We start from the raw sequence: 21360 nt of genomic DNA on the forward strand, positions 1-21360 counted from the left end.
CAGCAGTTAATTTCTGCACAAAGGTATCCCTGCATGAAGGCAATGCAAGGCTGCTGGTCAAACAAATGAATTTAAATGCCTTTTATATTGCTAAACTTATCACCAATGATAAACAATGTGTCACTAGCACAAACACTCCAGATCTTTAACAAACTGTTGTCACTGTTGTGAGGGCAAAAAAGTCAGCTGCTCAGGACACACGACCAGCAATGTGCTCCCTTACTATATGAAGGGAGCCTGTGGTCTGCACCTTGAGCAAGTGCAGATCACGGTTGGCACAGAGTGGCAGGCCGAAACTAGCACGTACACTGATTAGACCTTCCAGAGGTGCAGATCACACGCTCAGTCCACTGGATCATAATAAGATAAAATGAATCCGGCTCACCAGCACCTCTCAATTTGTACCTTATAACAAACAGCAATGAGGTTAGGCTACACAAGATAGATTATTCAAATCATTTCTAAGTAATCTGGTAAAAACGATAAACAGATTCATTGAAACTTCTTTATAGTAAAATCACAACACCAAAATCACTTCATCTTAATAAAGTTGTTTGAGGGCATACATACCGCCCCTTCAGCTTTTTTTAATGAATACAATGCCATCTGTGAGAAACAACACTGTTTACATTTTGCACTTTTCACACCTCTAGGAGCTCTGAACTTGAAATGACCAAGTTATTAAAACATTTTGACATTGTTCTTTTAAAAATAAATTAACCCCTAACCGCATAAAGCGGCACACAGATATTGTCAAATGATATCATTTATATAATTATTATTATAATATTGTTAAAAATTAGCCATATCAGGCAGTCCTTATTCTGAAATTAGTTCAACACTTTTTAATAATTGTAGTCCTATAAATTGACAAAAAAGGGGCTATTTTTGTTATTTAACCTTCATATTCCTTGTTAGCCTTTTATATAAGCAAAGTTTGTATCTTTTTCATGATCATACCAATTCTGATCATGCCATTGCTTCCTGTCTGACATCACTTCCTTTTTATAGCAGTTTTATGATATCCCTATAAAGAATGAGTTATTGACTTAAGTGATGACATTGTCCATTTGACCTTCATAAAATACAGGCATGATGGTCGGATTCAATAAAATCTCAGAAAATTACACTCCGCTGCATGCACCAGAAAATGACTAAAAAAATATGACTGACACATTTTCCTTCAATCATTTATTGCCTGCTTGACTTTCCGGATCATTATTTATTGGTTATTTAACATTTATTATTTATAATTACTGCTAGTATATAAACATAATAGCTACCATTTTTATAGGGTGAGGTCATACTACCAGAGTATACAAATAAATAATCTTAATTCATTTCTATAGATGGCCATGTTATTGATAGTTAGCAGGGAGTGTATTGAACGGATATCAGCAGTTTCACAGATCGGAAGCTGCACTGTTACCTTAAATTACACGCTGAGCAGCACATTATATCTGCACGTGAATTAACATAATCTAGAAACCTACCGGTACTAGAAAAAGCTGAGCATCTCAGTAAGAATACGGTGTAATAAAATAGAATTATCTGGGATTTCACTGATTCTAAAAACTATTACACTATTTTGCATGATGCTTTACATATTTTATAGCATTTATTCTACTATACAATAGTGATAAACACTGATCAGCCACAACATTAAAACCACTGACAGGTAAAGTGAATAACATTGATTATATTGTAACAATGGCACCTGTCAAGGGGTGGGATATACAAGACCGCGAGTGAACAGTCAGTTCTTGAATTTCATGAGTTGAAAGCAGGACAAATGGGCAACTAGAAAAATATGAGTGACTTTGACAAGCGCCAAATAGTGATGGGTACATGACTGGGTCAGAGATCTCCAAAACGCAAGTCTTGTGAGGTGTTCTCAGTATGCAGTGATTAGTACCTACCAAAAGTGGTGCAAGGAAGGACAATCAGTGAACTGGACTCAGTGTCAGGGGCATCCAATGCTCATCGATGCACGTGGGGAGCGAAGGCTAGCCTGTCTCGTCTGATCACACAAAATAGCTACTATAGCTCAAATTGCTGAACAAATGAATGCTGGCTGGGATAAAACGATATCAGAACACATGGCGCATCACAGTTTGTTGCGTATGGGGCAGTGTAGAAGCAGACCAGCCAAAGTGCCCATGATGACCAGTCAGAGTGACCTGTCCACCACTTAAAGCACCTTCAATGGAGATGTTAGCGTCATAACTGGACCAGGGAACAATGAAAGAAGGTTCATTGTTCTTGTTATGGTCTTGTTATGTTTTCTTTTAGATCAGTTGAATGCCCAGGTGTATATGCTTTGTTTACCTGGGAAAGAGGTGGCAGCAGGATACACTATGGGAAGACAGCAGGCCAGCGGAGGCAGTGTTATGTTCTGGGCAATGTTCTGCTGTGAAACTCTGGGTAGTAGCATTCATGTGGATGTTACTTTGACATGTACCACCTACCTAGAGATTGTTGCAGACCATGTACACCCTTTCTTGGCAATGGTGTTCCCCTATGACAGTGGCCTCTTTCGCAGGATAAGGCACCCTGCCACATTGCAAAAATTGTTCAGGAATGGTTTGAGGAACATTACAAAGTGTTCAAGGTGTTGCCTTGGCTTCAAAGTTCCCCAAATTTCATTGAGAATGACCATATGTGGGATATGCTGGAACACCAAATCTGACCCATTGAGGCCCCACCTAGCAACTTGCATGATTTAAAGGATCTTCTACTAATGTCTTGGTGCCAGATACCACAGGACAGGTTCAGAGGTCTTGTGGAGTCCATGCCTCGATACATCAGAGTTGTTTTGGCAGCATGAAGGGAACCTACACGATATTAGGCATGTGGTTTTCATGTTGTCGCTCATCAATGCATACATATTGAACATATAAATCATATGTTTTATATATACACAGACACAAATATGTATTACAAAAATTGCAATACTAGACATATATACAAGTTATACACAAGGACATGATTAAGTGTGCAGATTGTTCTCATTGCAATGTTTTTTTTTTCAGCATTTCACATTTCATTCAAGTCAATATTAGATAATTAGTAATCAGACTGCATGGTTGTTCCAAAAAGAATCTTGAATCATTCTCTTCTGGAATACTTCTGTTAAACATAATTTCAAGCAATTACTTTTTTAATTACTTTTTATTAGTCTGCCAATTCAATTGCTAAAAAAACTGCTAAAATAAATGCAAGAATTTTTACATTCTAAAATATTTTCAATATTATTTTGTTACTGCCCTTTACCATGTTGCCAATATACTTCAAATTTATCAATTTCTAAACAGAAATTATATATTTGTTGCTTAATTTGGCACTTGCTACAGTATAAGCTGGTGTCAATTTCACTTAAATGCGGCTATCATTCATATTTGAAATGTATATTTTGTAATTGTTTAGTTTAATTAATTATCATATAATAAAGCTTAAAGGACCACTCTAGGCACCCAGACGACTTCAGCTTAATGAAGTGGTCTGGGTGCCAGGTACCTCTAGGATTAACCCTTTTTTTATAAACATAGCAGTTTCAGAGAAACTGCTATGTTTATAATGAGGGTTAATCCAGCCTCCAAATCCTCTAGTGGCTGTCTCACTGACAGCCGCTAGAGGCGCTTGCGTGATTCTCACTGTGAAAATCACAGTGAGAGCACGCAAGCGTCCATAGGAAAGCATTGTAAATGCTTTCCTATGCGACCGGCTGAATGCGAGCACGGCTCCTGCCGCGCATGCGCATTCAGCCGATGACGTCGCGATCAAGATGGAGAGGAGGAGGAAAGCTCCCCGCCCGGCGCTGGAAAAAGAGGTAAGTTTAACCCCTTCCTCTCTCCAGAGCCCGGCGGGAGGGGGTCCCTGAGGGTGGGGGCACCCTCAGGGTACTCTAGTGCCAGGAAAACGAGTATGTTTTCCTGGCACTAGAGTGGTCCTTTAATATAATCCAGCACTGCTCGTCTTAAAGGAACACTTCAGCTTTAGGAATACAAAGATGTATTCCCAACACTTAAGTGTCCCTCTACCTGCACTCCCACCCCTGTTGTCCATAAAAGGGATAAACACTCCCCCATTAGGCCTTCCCCTTCGTAGGAAAGGGGATTTAGAAGCGATGGACGTCCTCATGCAAAACACAAGGATGAAGTGCCCTGGATGCCTATAATGTGGGTCAGTGGTACCAATCACAGGCAATGTATATTATATAATTTTATTTTCTAGAACACAGTAAATAATACCATACACATTTACTTTACTGTAACAAAGTAAACAATTCTTTTCATGTTTTGTTACGCGATGCCCTCAACGTTTTTTCTGACATTGATAATAATGCTTAACATCTCTTGTCCTATAATTTAATCTACAACTCTATCTATAGGTTTTTTAAATACATGATTTTTTTTTTTTTTAACTATATCCTCCAATTTACTATAATCTAAATGTATTTCTTCTTAGAGCTACATGATAGTTATCTTCCACAGGGCCATATTAATTATAATAATAATAATTAATGATAATTTGATCACCTTGCCCTTACAGCCAAATTCAGGTATCTCAAAGAAGCAAGGAAAATAATTGGTATTGGAAGAATGAGAAAAAACATGCATGACAACAAAAAGTATGCATTAAGAACCATAACAACTTTGCATCATTGAAAATATTATGTTGTGTACATAGTACCCTGCATCTGGGATCACGTGACGGGACTTGGGGGTACTACTGTATGTACATGTGTTTTGGCATTTACTAGTAATACTCTAGGTTTCAAAGTCTCATATACCAGATACGCACAAAAAGAGCATTAAAAACACTTGAAACCTATCTAACCATAGAGATATTATAAAGCACTAGTGACATGATAGCATGCATTTTGTAGATTGCATACTGACTGTAGTTGGATAAGTGATTACACTTGTCTGGTTAATCTATAGCCTGTCAATAGTGTAAAGGTATAGCCTAATGAAGTCATCTCCCCCCAGCAATTTCCTGATTAATATCTGACATTACGTTTTCTCCATAATGGAGTAATGGAACATGACAAAATGCTTTTTAGAGTGGAGAAAGGAACCCGTTCCATCCAGCAATAAAGGTGTTAAGAGCAGGCCATTGTGCATGTTTGTAAAAAGCCATCTCTTTCCCACACATAGCAGAGTCAGGCTGAAAAGCCAATGGGATCACATTTCTGGAACGCTTTATGGTTTGGCCATTATCCTTGAGTTGAGCTAGGCTCTGCCATCTGATGGATGACACTGCATATTATTTATAAAGCAATAAAGGTGCCTTATAGACATTTCATTACCTTTCGTTCGTCCGCTGGCTGCTGTATGAGCTGCCTGTCTTGTTAACCCTATACTCAATGTAACATCGACTCCCATGTTCTAACACCGCAGCCTCGATATAATATTGTAAGACGAGCTTTTTAAATTACTTGACATTTTTGGATAAACCTTTGAAATGATTTGACATTAAGAAAAATATTTTAAAAATTGCAATATTTTTCAATATATTGATAATTTTTTTTTTTTATATTTTAGTATTTAAAAAAATCATTTTAAGGCGGGGCCGAACCGCAGAGCTGAGCAGCAGCAGCCATTAACAGCTCCTGCATCAAACCACTGAAAAAGCAAAATAACTACTCCAAAACGGCACCTAGAGGCCAGACCGGGACCGCCAAGCGATGGGGGAAATCGGGACAAACAAAAGGATACATTACAAGCGACGATCGACCCGACCCACGCCGCTCACACCGGTGAGGCCTACTAGCTTGGCGGGAGAAGCGGCCACTCTCCTGCCGACGAAAACTAAGAGGCGACCAACTCAGGGCCCTTGTTCCCCCCCCTCTGGACCGGCGGGGGATATCCCGGTCCTACCCCTCATGCCCAACCGGCCACACGAGGCCCGAGCGTCGGGACTACGGAGTCCAGGGAACGCAGACGGAGCCCACAAAATGGCGGATGGCACATGCTCCACTGCCGAGCTCACGATCGAGAGGGACATGGAGCTACGGTACAACCGCATATTCAGAGAGACCTGGGAGAAGCTGCAGGCTCTACTGTGGCCCCAGCAAGCGGAATCCTCATCTAGCGGGACGGTGCAGGGACTGAAGCGTATGGGTACAGCAACAAAGGGGACTAACCCCACTATTAAAATGGACACCCACGGGAAAGGGTCTGGCCCACCACTGCCCAAACGGAGCGATGCCGCACCTAAACTCAAGCCCCGCCAAACTAAGGGGACTCCCACTGCACAACACCACAGCCAGCCTCGCCGCACAGCGATGACCCAACGAAGGTCCAAAAGCTGCAAAACCTACCCAGGCAGACTAAGGGGATGGCAGACCGTCAAGCCTGCACTGACAAAAATCGCAACACGGCCACAGCATCGCTCAGCGCAACTTACAGCCATGACCCCAGGAGGCTTGCCGGACGAGTCTGTAACCTCCACGGCCGCTTCTTTCCTCTGCACACCCAGACCGCAGAGCAAGGAACCCAGACACCCGCAGCAGGGAACAGCACAGCCCCAAAGAGGCATCGGGTGAACCAGCAAGAACGCGCAGTTAGCAGTGTTCCGCGACCGGGAAACCAAAGAGGTCATATGGGGCCGCACGGAAATCACTGAAGCCTGGGGGAATTGATCTTCCGAAAAGATAAACGAAAAAAAAAAAAAAAAAACAACCAAAGAGAGACTTTACTGTATTATAGTGACTCACACTAGATGGACGCAAGTTTGATATGCCTACTACATTTTTCAATATTTTTTTTTTTTTTTTTTTTTTGTATCATTCCTTTTATTCTGCTCTTTTATTAATTGTCTCCTCTGCTTGAGCAGCACTCGGCAAGCATAGGATTAAGCAGCCGGAGATAGACCAGTTGCATGCTCCAGTGACTCCATGTTTTATTAAACATGTGCAAAGCTTCAGCTACACCAAAGCTTGTTTTCTATCTATCTAACAATTAGCAAAGTCATTTAGTCATAACGAATGATTTAGAGTTAGATGTATATACCTAGCTTGTTCACCACTGTATCAATCTGTGTGTATTAACCTATAACATGAAAAAGCGCAAGTACTAACATCCACAGGTACACTTGTCTTAGCTGAATGTTGCCACTAGCGCTGAACTACATTACCTGTATTACTTATATTGTCTCTAATCTAATCCACGCATGAACCAAACCTGTTTGCATGATATACTCACATTACAACTGATGCTCTAACGTTAAACTCAGCTTGATAAAATATAAAAATTGTGCCAGTTAATCGTATACCCCGCATGTTAAGCGTGGGAATTTCCTGAGGATTGCTTTTGGGGCACCTCAAGCTTACCTGTCTTATTTAAGTGCACTACAAAAATAAAGAATTATAAAAAAAAAAAAAAAAATCATTTTAAAAGTTTATCCAAAATTATTAACTAATTTTAAAATCTTTTCCAACAATATTAAATCGACGTCCTTATTTACAACTTATCAGTATGGAATAATTTAACTTAACCAGCTATACAATTTGGATCCTTTACAATATAGTAACCACTTATGTTTTATAAGCAAACAGGAATAATCGAAATCAAGGCACAAACCAAGACAAATCTTTCTACGTCTCTGGTATTTTGGAGTATTGTGTGCTGAAATTGATCCAAGCATTTAGTCACTTGGGTCTCATTCCTAACTACAGCTCAATACATGTCACTACAGCCTTAAAGGGACACTCCAGGCACCCAGACCACTTCTGCTCATTGGAGTGGTCTGGGTGCCAACTCCCACTACCCTTAACCCTGCAACTGTAAATATTGCAGTTTTTCATAAACTGCAATATTTACATTGCAGGGTTAACTCCACCTCTAGTGGCTGTCTATTAGACAGCCACTAGAGGTCACTTCCTGGGTTCTAGCACAGGTTTCCTGTGCTAGAGCGTCGCTGGACGTCCTCACGCTGTGTGAGGACCTCCAGCGTCGCTCAAAACCCCATTGGAAAGCATTGAAATGATTTTTCAATGCTTTCCTATGGGGAGACGTAATGCGCATGCGCGGAATTTCCGCGCATGCGCATTAGGTCTCCTCGGCCGGTGAGCGAGATTAGTCTCGCCCACCGGCCGACGTAATCACTAGGAGGAGCGTCGCGGAGGCGGAGACAGCGGCGAGGGACATCGCCGCTGTCCCAGGTAAGTGACTGAAGGGGTTTTCACCCCTTCAGTAACCGGGGATTGGTGGGTGGGAGGGAGAGGGACCCTCCAGTGCCAGAAAAACGGATCGTTTTTCTGGCACTGGAGTTTCCCTTTAAAATACGCTCAGCCACATGCCATGTTGTTTAAGCAAAAGTTAAACGATTTTGGTTAATGATCCGTACCCCAGGTAAGAAGTCAAACCATTCAAAACCAATTTGACTTGGTACAGGTGGTGGGGCACCACAGCAAGCTGTAGTGGTTATGGTGCTTGGAGAGTTCCTTTAATATAAACAGGTAATTAAAAGTTAGTTTTGATCTTTTTCAAAATTCTATACAGTACACTGCATCCATGGAGAGTATGATTTATTGTATTCTTCCCAATGAAAATGCTCCATATCTGTCTCCGTCATAGTTTTTCCTAAATAGCACCTGCCAAAAAGCAATCACATTCCATCTATATATTGGACAAGGGAAATCGATAGCACATACATGGCTTTAATAATATTGTAATTTGATTTATTCTTTAGTCTTTAACAATATTAGAATAATGTCAAAGGCACAGATATGGTATCACTGTTAATGTGATGTAATAGTATGCAACAAGACCACATTGCTAAGAATTCTGGGATACAATGTGCATCATTGATGGGCATAAACACAGTGTTTGCCACTTTCTGTAACAAACTGGAATAGAAGGCAGCAATCAGGAAAGTACATATATATTTTTTTCAATTTATATATTTGAGGGCAATTGTGCCAGCACATTGTTTACATCAAACATACACCAACCCGTTTTTTGTCATTCATGGAGTTTACGGGTAACACGCTTTATCATTTGACATTTTGTCATATTTGCAATTGAGCCACTCGTGTGTTGTGACGCATTTGATCCCATGTCACCAAAATAAACAAAAAATATATATTTTACAAATTGTCAGTTTAACACATTTATCACAAAGCGTATCGTCCACACTACTCACTGTAGCTAGGGAATCCCAGCCATGCCTTGCTGGTAAGATGCGGTATATGCTGAAACATAGGTTTGGTGCTGCTGTGTTGGTAATAAAGAAAGCCCAGTATTTCTGCTCTAAAAGATGGGACCAATCTGTTATGCTCGAGGAAATGATTTCACCGTAATGTAACGAGTGAGCTAAAACTCAGTAGACATGCTTCTAAATCAATACCATTCCTACAATACATTTTTGGTAAAATATTAATTTGAATCAACCACTTCTTTAAATATTAACTATATGACCCGAGTGTTCAGAAGAGTTCTCCTACCACGTCTAACCTACCCTTCTGCTTTTATATAGGAGTAAATGTGCAATTGGAGAAGGGTCAAGAGTGGACTTGTGCACATAGGGCTGCACCGTTCCTGTGGAACTACCTTCCATTCTCCGTTAAACTTTCATCCAGTCTCCATCCCTTCAAAAAAATCTTTGAAAACTCACTTCTTCAGGAAAGCATATCAATGAACCTGTTCACAGCTTTCCCTCATAATAAGCAAAAAACTACTAAGCCCTCAGTGAATACTATTTTGGCAACCCACTTTTGAACCCCACCCTTACCTTTTGTGTCAGTATACCCCACTCCCTCTAGCATGTAAGCTCATTGAGCAGGGCCTTAAACCCCCTCTGTTCTTGTGCGTTCAACTCGTCTGGTTACAAACACGTGTCTGTTAGTCCACCCATTGTACAGCGCTGCGGAATTTGTTGGAGTTTTATAAATAATAATAATAGCTAAATGCCTGTCAATCTATAGACGGACAAATCTATCCGTTCATGATTTACCTTTACGAACTAATTTGTTCATCCATAGAATGACAGGCATTTGATTCGTCCAATGCAGCTGAAAGGGATTTGTGTTCGTCTAGTGAAGAGTTTACAAATGTGAGAACGGAGGAAGGACTCAAATGACATTTAGAAGTATTTTTTTTTCTGGAATATGTAATTGACTTGGAGCAGTATTTTACTGCGGTCCTTTGGTCCTCCTAAATGTGTTATTCTGTACTTGTAATTGGCAATGGAACCCTTGTGCACTCATGTTCCGTTTCCAGTCCTCCCACCCTCACAGATTACATTCAGATTAATCTTTGGCAATAACGTTCAGTGACCATTCACTGTTTCAGGATCATCATAAGAGAGATTCGTTACCTTGACAGGTGAAGCAGCGGATATGGAAATGATTAGTCTGCACTCGTACCACCTCTCCTTTACATGTCTCTCTGCAGCGATAACACTGGATGGACCCAGAACTTCCCGAAGGATTATAGGAATTGTGTTGATATGGCACTGCTGGAGAGAACCACAAAATGTGGACAGGGTTTTAGAAAGGGTTTAAAAAAAATTATCATATATTCATTCACAAATAAACATTCCTCAAAAAGTTTGACACTCTCAGATAAGAAATGCAATAATGTGACATTAAAACGAGAGAAAATGTACATACACGTAATAAATTGAGAATGCAATCTCCAGTGAACGATTTCATTCACGTAGGCAAAAGTTTATGTAGAGCAAATAACACAGGAGTAAAATGCAGTCTGATGTTTAATACTAATCTATCATTTTATTTCTGACTTTTGGCTGGTGTTGTGTGTTTTCAGTGCAATCAGAATCCCAAAAGGTCACAATGTTTTCCTGGCGGTAATGTCACTGACTTTAGAAATCATTGTCACCCTAATCCTAGGCTTAACGCTAGTTATTATCACTAATCATATGATCTGGGAACCGATACTCCGAGAATAATATTAGTAATAGGTGAGATTGTTACTTTGTTAACGTGATATGTTTCAAATTGATATTGATTTGTGTTTGCTTCTTTCAGCATATTCAAATCAGACATTTTGGGTACAGTGTACAAGTGGGTTTCTTGTGCTATCAATGTTACTATGTTGTTACAGCACTTATTTGTCCTTCATTAGGAGTCATTAATACACATTTGGTGATTTCAGTTCCTCAAGTTATTAACTTAGGGGTGGTGTTTGTTCTGATCAGGTGCCAATACTCTTGAATATTTTCAAGGTATTGGTCATTTGTTTGAAAACTTGTTTATTGTTAGAAAAGTGCTGTTTAAAGTTGAATTTGCTAAGTGTCCAATGGTATGCTAATGTGTCGAAGATTGTGGACCATACCATGTACATTTGGTGTCCTCTGTAGTGGAATGCCGGTGGGAGGGTAAAAGGGAGAGGACCCGTCTAGAAATGAGGTGGGTATGCCCATAGAATTGACAGGTCAGCCTGGCCAATCAAATAGGCCGGCCTACCAGAGACAGGACAAGCACAGAGCCCTGTTTCAATGTTCTCTGCATGGTCCTAATGCTTTGCTCTGCATTTTACTTGCATTCCCGAAATCAGGACACCTGGGAACAAAGTCGAGACGGAGGGAAGGACCCCCCCCAAAAAAACATAATACCATCCTCTTTTTTTCAGACCTGATAATTCTGAAAGTTAAAAATTGTGAAAAGTATTGGATTGGTGAAAAATGCCAACATTATTAATGGCTCACAAGAAGTCGCTAACATAGTGATAATCATGAAACAACAGATTACTCCACAATAAATAGGAAAATACACCATTACTAGGAGAAAATGAAATATATTAACTGAGACGTAATGTAGTAGACCAGATGTTTACAATCAGTGGATGTCGCCTAGCTTACCCTTCCCATAAGTGAAGGACATGACTGCATTAAAAAGCATTTAGCTATTATCATTCTAATATAGCAATTTATCAAAATTTCTATATTTACATGCAAGTGTTTTGACACATTGGTTAAATTACTATTACCAAAGCAACTCCTGTATAAATATGATATGTTTATTCAAACACAGGGCTGGGCAAAACGCCAAGTGCCAGAGGGACTCTGCCAGAGGATTTGAAGAATGTGTATTTTTAATACATCATTCACTCAAGAGTAGCAAACTGTATTTACAATATTTTACTATAGAATTTCCTGATAATGCCCCAACCAACTATTTCCGTCAAAGAGAAAAAGACAAATTGCTTCCTGTCCCAGAAACAAAGCTCTCACACCATCAATTGCTATGGTTGCTTTGTTCAAATTCTTGTTACGCTCTTACAGTACAGCCCAGCATGCACGTATCTTAGTTCCCTCCACTAGCACAGACTCTTAGAAAAACAAACACATTTTTATACCTTCAGTTCCTTACTTCTCCTCTGGAAATATTGCAAGTTATTTGATTGAATAGACTGATCACTCTCAACCTAAAGAAAATTCTCTTGACCCCACTTGTTCAGCTAAGCACCGTCCCATATCGCAGCTCCCTTCGGCCTCAAGGCTTCTTCAATGACTGATCTATAGTCGTATGTCAAACTTTCTCAATGCCAGTTCTCTTCTTGACCTTTCTAAATCTAGTTACAACTCTCTACATTCTAATGAAATGGCCCTGCCAAACGGGGGGAAATAGGCCCTTTTCACCACCTATAGGCCAACCTACCAATTAGGAATATGTACTTGTAGGAGATTCAGCACTCTTCCTATATGGCATAGGTGCAGGCTTCCAAAACTACTGCCCAATCACCTTCACATTATTATGCCTATTAGGAAAGACAGACAGACAGACATCATTATAAGGAAGCCTGTGTATGCATACGGGGGTGCCTGGATGCCATTATGTTCTTTCACGTATCAACACTACTTTTTCCTTTTTTTGTCTTCTCGTTTCCTCTCTTTCTCTACTTCATACTTTCATTATTCTCCGGAAAAGGGACTTCCTCAGAGGAGCCAAAATTCTTGGAGAGTGTGCTAAGGTATATAGCTCTGTTACTACTTGTGACAGTTGATGGCGAGTACCTACCTTAGGTCAAATAACGATCTGGATGCAGTGTCCCAGGTAACTTTACCTTGCAACGGTAATTACTGCAGTTTTAACAAACTGCAATAATTACCTTTGAGGGTTAACCATCTCCAGTTGTTGTCTACCAGACAGCCACTAGAGGGAAGTTTGGGTTGTTAGGCGACTTTTGGTCGCACTGTGCATGAGGACATCCATTGTCACCCAGAACCCCACAGGGAAGCATTATACATGCTTTCCTATGGGAGAAATACTAATGCAAGCACAGCCATTGCTGCGCTTGTGCATTAGGTCTCCCCTGCTGGCTGATGTCGGCAGGGGAGGAGCGGAGACAGACTCAAACCAGCGTCGAGGGACATCGTCACTGGGCTCATGTAAGAGACAGAAGGGGGGGCTGCAATGGAAGAGGGCACTATAGGAGCTATAGTGTCAGGAAAACAACTTTGCTTTACTAGCACTATAATTTCCCTTTAAATAAAGAATGGAAAAAAAAAAAAAAAAGGCCCTACCCATAGTAGCCGATAATCTAATCACTGCAAAATCCAAAAGTTATTACTTTCTAAACAGAACACTTCCGCCCCCATTGAGCTTGAGCTCCTGGCTTTCATTCCTCTCTGCAGTGTAGTATGAGGAAGGGTTAGCTGGTAGTACAGTATGTACTATTTTTCTCAATGGGCATCCATTGATTTTCTTTTCTAATCTGTTTATCTTCAGCCAGAAAATGAACCCAGCACTTCACACAGCACAATGTATCCACTCAGCACTTCAGATAGCTTCAACTCACAGTTACATGTGTTATAGTTTTAGAAGATAAAAAATTAGTTTTGTTTTTTGTCATATCTAGATTTTAAACATTTCCATTCTAGCTTCAGATTTTGATGAATCAATATAATTAATATCAATAGTAGTGGTTTTCATTCTAGTAATTATTATTTAGAATTGATGTTACCAATAGGAAATCACAATAATACACATACAGGGTCATTCAATAAAGTGCGGATTCAAGGTCAAATTTAAGGTCAACAAAGCCAAACTGGAAAAATTCCCTAATTTAGCCATGCTCCAGTTTAGCTACTATGTACTTAAATTTAAAATCCACTTTAAATTCTCACTTTAGTAAATAATCCTACATGTATGTTGATAAGGATTTAAAATGAACACAAAACGTGTAGAGGCTCCTAGGTTATATACCTAGCATTTATTACTTCTCCCCCACCCTTCTCACAGGTGCAGGGATCTGGGAATTTGTATCTTTTTTAATACTTGATACAGACCCTATATCACTTATGTCTGCATTCTTTTTCGCACCATGTTGCACAATGAACACATAAATTAAGGGGACATTCCGTTGCCAAAATACAAATTCAATAAAAATAATTGCTTAGTAGATATACCCCAAATTTAGCATTTAATTATGTCTAAAAAATCTCATGCAAAAACTGCATTTCTCTTGTCTGCAGCTTTTGTAAGTCCTCCCCTACTAACTTCGCTCAGACTTTCTGTATCTGTCCAATCAGACACTTTCCAATACAGCTGAATGGGACGTCTTTGCAAGGCAGGTGATCTGGGCAATTGCTGCCTTTCTCTCGAGTTTAGCTCCACTGAGCTAACCAAATCAGAAAGTAACAGGAACAGTTGCCTGCTTGAAAGCCAGGTGGGTGTTACCAGGTTAATGTATGAAAGTGTCAATTTCTATTGAAATCTTTACTTTTTGTAAAATGAAAAAAAGAGGACACATAAAGCCCTTCAGCAAACTGAAGTGATTTAGGGATCTAAAGTGTCTCTTTAAGTACTTTAAAGGATCCACATTGTTATACTTTTCAGGGTTTCTGACAGTGCGGTCTATTTTGGTAATAACCCTACTTACACATTTTTACAGAGAATTACACACCGGGTTAAAAAACAATTGCTATAAACAGTAAATACACACATTAAAATAAATATATATATTGAGAAAAAACAGTGGCAAGAAAATCCAGCCTTTCGGTTACTGTGAAAAAACAATCCATGTTATTGTGATTTAAGCTCCCCCACAAGCTAATAGCATTATTTAAAGCCCAAATCTGCATTCCACACTATTGCTTGCTACGAGCCACTGTGCCAAAGTGCAGTTCACTAAGCAGTATGATCTGAGGGTATGTGCCTAGTGAACTCCACACCACTTTTACATCCAAAACAACCTCACTCACGCACTGCCCAGACTTGCTGTACTTATGCGTATTCTGCTTTAAATATGATGTCCTGACCTGCTGTTACCTTCAGGGCTCATCACAGCAGATGAAAAAAGTAAAGCGCGTTATTTTCTGCATCGTTTCTCACACTGTGAGCTTGTCCGTACCTGCCAATAAATACCAGATTTCTAAATGAACAAGATGGCAGCTGTAGGAAAACATCTTCCTTGCCAACCACTGGAGAGATTATTGTGATGAACGGGGAACTGTTGACAAGTGACAAGGAAATTTCGACCAAAGAAAGCCAAACTGACACAATTCACTGACTAATTTTATTATTACCCTTTTCCTTAAACAAAAGTTTAAAAATGAAAAAAAAAAAAGAAATATATATATAAAATTATAAGAGGTAGCCAAAATATAGGCAGTGGAATATGGGGCCACTGATAATATATGACAGATGTAGAGGAGTTAAATAGTCAGACTACACTAGACACCCACAACTCCAGGTTGCCTGCTTTTCATATTTCTCTCTCTCTCTCTCTCTCTCTCTATGCATAGGTCCAACATCAGCATCCTATAAATTGGTACTTCGGTGGGATGGGTAAAGGGGGTGGGGCCAGAGACACAAATCGCATCACTGGATGAGGAATCGGGCTACTTACAACAGATGGCAAGGAGTTAAATAGCCAGGGTGCCTAATGAATGATGTGAGCCCTGTATTTAGTAAGCGTCCAGAAAATTGACAGCAATTAAATTATGATTATAAATGAAAATGTGTAATCATCAGATATCTTTTACTTATGGTTTTAGTAATAAAAAAGTGTAAATCCTTCTAAGGCTGTTTGAATACTGTAAATGAAGGAAATTAAGCATGATAATGTGCATAAATAATTTAAGTAGAAAATTGGATTTAAGCAAAAATGTTTCGGAAACCCATAATTATACACAAATGGGATTAATCACTAAGCTTCAATCTTCTTTTTTCCGATTCAGAAAAAATAATAATTGGAGCAATTCAAAGGTAGATTTAAGAATATATTAACCAAAATTGATGGCTTTCCAAACTTGCCAAAACACATTCACATAGACTTGCGTAAGCACGGAAATGGAGTCCATAAAATAGGGTTGATTAGCTTTGTAGTCATAATCAAAACAAAAACTGGAAATATAACTAAGGTTAAAATGTACTTCCATAGACCCCATATTACCCAGGTAGCCTGCTGCAACGGATCCCACATGTCTCTCACAATGTGGGAAATTACATCACCAGCGACACAGGGCTTCACTCAACTGGCATTCTCTGCCACTGAGTTAGCACTCCGAGGCTTAACTGAAGGGGGCTAGCAGCAGCTCTGAAGAGGCGCATCACAGGTAACTTGTAAACCAGTTTTAAACTGGCTATAGTAGTTATGGTGCATGAGATGTTCCTTTAATCTTTGGTTGCGTCAGAACTTCATAAAGTTTCTTTTTTTATAGAAAATCTCAAAAGCAACCGTAAAACTGTAAAACGTCTACCTGTACTCCAGCATAATTGCCTGTTTATCAAATTCTGAAATAAATTTAGGGTCTCTGCTTTATTGCTGGCATATTAACCTCTGATGGAACATCAGAATAGTACAGTTCAGTTTATGATTCAGATAAAACATTTAAACTTTAAACGGGAAAATATAGTGCCAGGAAAACAAACTTCCCCCTCTCTCGTGCCCCTATGGTGCAGAAGGGGTTAAAGACAGCCAATAGAGGTGGAGATAACCCTTTAAGGTAATTATTGCTCTTTCTAAAACACTGCAATAATTACCTTTGCAGGGTTAAGGGACCTGGGACAGGGCACCCAGACCACTTCAATGAGCTGAAGTGGTCTGGATGCCTATAGTGTCCCTTTAATTTCTACAGATTTATTGGCTGGTTAGAGCAGTGGTAACATATCTGCCTGAGAACCAGGAAAATCATCTGGTTACCAGTAAGTGTCCATGGGAAAGACTCCTAATGATATATGTCTGTCTATGATTTTAAGTTTGTTTGAAAAGTCTTTCTCTAATTATAAAGCACTGCAGAATATGTTGGGGCATTATAAATAATAATAGTAACAACAACAACAACTCAAATGTGCATTTCCCATCCAAACAAATAGAAAGGTAACAGCATTTGACCAAATAGAGTTTGTCTTTAAAGATTGGTTATATTTTTCAGTATGAATATATATATATATCTATAATGTTACAGTATCATTGGGAGTATCAAAATGACTAGAATCAAACAATCAATTAACTACGTTGGCAAGTATAAATGGCAGTGTGTAATACTTTTGTTGAAGACTTTCTACATGTCGGCCATTATGGAGTAAATGCTGTAAGTCAGTTGTCAGCCTGGCAAGTCTCACCGGCTAGTAAAATCCCATTCAGGGTTTATTTAGTAAAATGTTGCAGTGAAATGAAAACTCAATAGCAAAATTCTGACTAAAATAGCCAAGGAGTGACGAAAAATATTTTGGACATCTGCCTTCCTACTCATCTATTTTGGCCAGCATTTTGCAATTCAGTTTTCAAATTCACCACGATTCCCTGTTTTGTGAATAAACCCCAGTGTTTGATAAGCTCATCAGTTCTTTATCGCTTGCAAAATTTGTCAAATGACTTTTCTCTGTTAAAATAATTTTGATTTATCACACAGTATTGGACTAGAATGTAGAGGTTAATCAATGAAAAAACACTAGCCAGAAAGTCAAATGAAAGCATTGTGATAAGGATCTTGTGATAAACTAGCTCAGAATATATTAGATGAGCTGACACTTCTTTGTTTTGATAACTAACTAAAATATACCTAAGGGTTGTGTCTTTAATTTTTGTGCCAAATGTTTTCTTTAATTAGATTATCAATAGACATTAGGCTGTCAAGGCACAGTCTGGCATACGATGTAAATGTGTGCATGTAGGACTTGAATAAGTATCAGCACATAAGCCATCAATTGAAGGATGCCCAAATGCATGGAATTATGGGAAATAGAGACATGAGCATATAGTCAAGATACAGAATCAGTCATTCCACTCCCAAGGTGACTGCTTGCATGATGGAATCTGGGGGAGAGGAAGTAAGGAGATATACTTGGCTGATGCTCTCCATCTTCTGTGCCACCATCTACAGTCTTCAGCTCCTGGTGACTGAAGCAGCAAGAAATCATAACTATGGTTTTCTCTCAGATATACAGGAGAACAAAATGGGGGTCTGTGGAGAAAACCTGCTTATGATCCATACGTTTGGAGAAACTCTACTTGGAGAAGACCTGTTTACTATTAATACACTTGGAGGTAACCTAATCTGCGATTGCTACCTGTATTATACATTACTGGACTTGGATTTAATATTGAATTGTTACTGAATTTACGTGAAACTACTTAACCATATAGTGTCCCTTTAATTTCTACAGATTTATTGGCTGGTTAGAGCAGTGGTAACATATCTGCCTGAAAGACTCCTAATGATATATGTCTGTCTATGATTTTAAGTTTGTTTGAAAAGTCTTTCTCTAATTATAAAGCACTGCAGAATATGTTGGGGCATTATAAATAATAATAGCAACAACAATTGAAGGATGCCCAAATGCATGGGATTATGGGAAATAGAGACATGAGCATATAGTCAAGATACAGAATCAGTCATTCCACTCCCAAGGACTTGGACTTGGATTTAATATTGGACTGGACTTGGATTTAATATTGAATTGTTACTGAATTTACGTGAAACTACTTAACCAACGTGGAGATTACAAATACCCTTGATAATTATCCTAAAGGACTCTAATTCATCTTTCCAAAATCCTATACAACCTGCAAACCAAAACAGGCTTATCAACTAAATGTCTGACTTATGTGTATTTCTTAATCCTTTATATTTCTGTTTAGTTCTGTCTATTGTATTTTGTTTTACCGGTACCCTATAATTTTCTAAAAATCCTGCCTGGGGCATATTGCCTAAACCTTTGATGTCGGTAATCTCCTGCTACCTTACCTATAACTTCCTTTATAGGTTCTCTTTCTTACTGCTACCTTTATATCTCATAGGTTCTGCTTCTACCTACTGCCTGTTAATGCCATCTAGGGCTTACTGCCTAAAACTATATTTTTTAGTACACATAATGCTTACCTGTACTTTTCATTTATTAATTCTTCTATTTCCCCCTTTGTCTTTATTATTTTTCACTTCCTATTAGTCCTGCTATTCTTATTGTTTTCAAGACAAATCATGTCTAAGATAAAAAAAAAATAAAGACCCTGAAGACAACCCTAGTTTAGGTCTCATATCTGACCTTATCAGAAGCATGACACAGAGCTTAAAGAAACACTATAGTCACCTAAATTACTTTAGCTAAATAAAGCCGTTTTAGTGTATAGATCATTCCCCTGAAATTTCACTGTCATTTAGGAGTTAAATCACTTTTTAGCCCTAGCCACACCTCTCCTGGCTATAATTGATAGAGCCTGCATGAAAAAAAAAACTGTTTTCACTTTCAAACAGATGTAATTTACCTTAAATAATTGTATCTCAATCTCTAAATTGAACTTTAATCACATACAGGAGGCTCTTGCAGGGTCTAGCAAGCTATTAACATAGCAGGGGATAAGAAAATCTTAATTAAACAGAACTTGCAATAAAGAAAGCCTAAATAGAGCTCTCTTTACAGGAAGTGTTTATGGAAGGCTGTGCAAGTCACATGCAGGGAGGTGTGACTAGGGTTCATAAACAAAAGGATTTAACTCCTAAATGGACTGAGCAGCAAGGCTTCATTAAGCTAAAGTTGTTCAGGTGACTATAGTGTCCCTTTAAATAGGACAAATTAGTCCCATATTTTTTCATTCTGATAGCATGTCAGTGATATTCCAGAGCATTCTATGTGAATATTTCATAATGATTCCACGTGACAGTGCCACTTTATCTTACTATCAGTGAGTCAACATGGAAGGAATGTGTTAATAAATATTACAATGCTTACACTAACTCAGAAGCCTCAAAACTTTATATTTCCCTTCAACCATGAGATATGTGTTTTATAAATATGAATATTTCACATTAAAATGTTTCAAATAGCAAAAGAAATGAAGTGCACTGTACTAGTATGTAGTAGCAATGCATCCATAAATAGGAAAGGAATAAATTCAAGTTCTAGAAAGCCATTGAAAAACGTCAAGCATGCACTTGCAACTTATTTATATTAATAGATGTTTTGCTTTTCTTTTTTTCTATCCCAAAGTTATTTTGTCAAACCGGTTCCCCTAGCCATAATTATTTTATAGGTATGCACAGGTGATTTTTTTTTTTCTATCCAATAAAAACAGCACTCATGAAAAAGGAATAATGTAAAAGAAAAATGTATTAAGTATTAAAATTGTATTCTCTAAAACGTGAATAGTTGGAAATTCTGAGTGAATTTTCAATATTAGTCCACTGAAACAATAACTAACTTTCCAATTCGGCTATTATGGCCTAGCCCTAGAATGTAAAAGTCACTTTAATTCCTAAAAATTCACACCTTTAGTGATTAATGAGACACTCTAATCACCAATATAACTGGCTTTTTGGAGTGATTCTGGTCAACAGGTCATGCCCCTGCAATCTCACTGTTTAATATTCTGCCATTTAGTAGGTAAATCACTTCTATGTGCCGCTAGCCACACTGGCTGAGGTACAAACAGTTTCCCTTAAAGCATCCTGAAAAATATTTCAAATGTCCATTTAAGTTCCATAATTGCAGTGTGTTTAATTTATAATTTCTTATCTCCTGCTCTGTTGATAGCCTGTTAGAGCCTGTAACATCCTCCTGTGTGTCATTAAAGGTCAGCAACAGAGCAACAGATAAGAACTTCTAAAGTAAACACACCATGCTGTAAGATCTGACTTGAAAATTAAACATTTTTTTAATGGAGAATGTATTTGTCACAGCCAGGGTCTGACTAAAGCTGCTTAACAGAATCTAAAAATTAATAAACTGATAAATGGTGGAAATTGACCAGTGAGACTCAAAATACCTTCATTATCATCATTAGGCAACCTTCAGCACTCCACATGTTGTCGACTACATTTCCTCTGATGTATATCTGCCAATTTTGCAACAGGGTACACTACACAAGATGGGATACATCACCAGTCACGCAATGACACAACTTGCAGTACTGTCAATCCCCATAATGGGCTAGCCAGACCACAAAG

The 21360-nt window shown here is 38.7% G+C and overlaps 1 protein-coding gene across 9 annotated transcripts in view; it reads right to left on the minus strand.

Annotated features, from left to right (window-relative positions):
• Window positions 1–21360, minus strand: part of ABLIM3 (actin binding LIM protein family member 3) — a 194487-nt gene that overhangs the window by 71491 nt on the left and 101636 nt on the right. For 8 of the 9 annotated variants that reach the window (XM_063447355.1, XM_063447354.1, XM_063447352.1 and 5 more), the window contains exon 2: window positions 10324–10464. In XM_063447355.1, the coding sequence (XP_063303425.1) occupies window positions 10324–10464 (141 nt within the window). The remainder of the gene's footprint in view (window positions 1–10323; window positions 10465–21360) is intronic. The other variant, XM_063447347.1, reaches the window with a different exon arrangement.

This window comes from Pelobates fuscus, chromosome 3 (genome assembly GCF_036172605.1).
Source record: "Pelobates fuscus isolate aPelFus1 chromosome 3, aPelFus1.pri, whole genome shotgun sequence".
In the NCBI taxonomy this organism is placed as follows: Eukaryota; Metazoa; Chordata; class Amphibia; order Anura; family Pelobatidae; genus Pelobates; species Pelobates fuscus.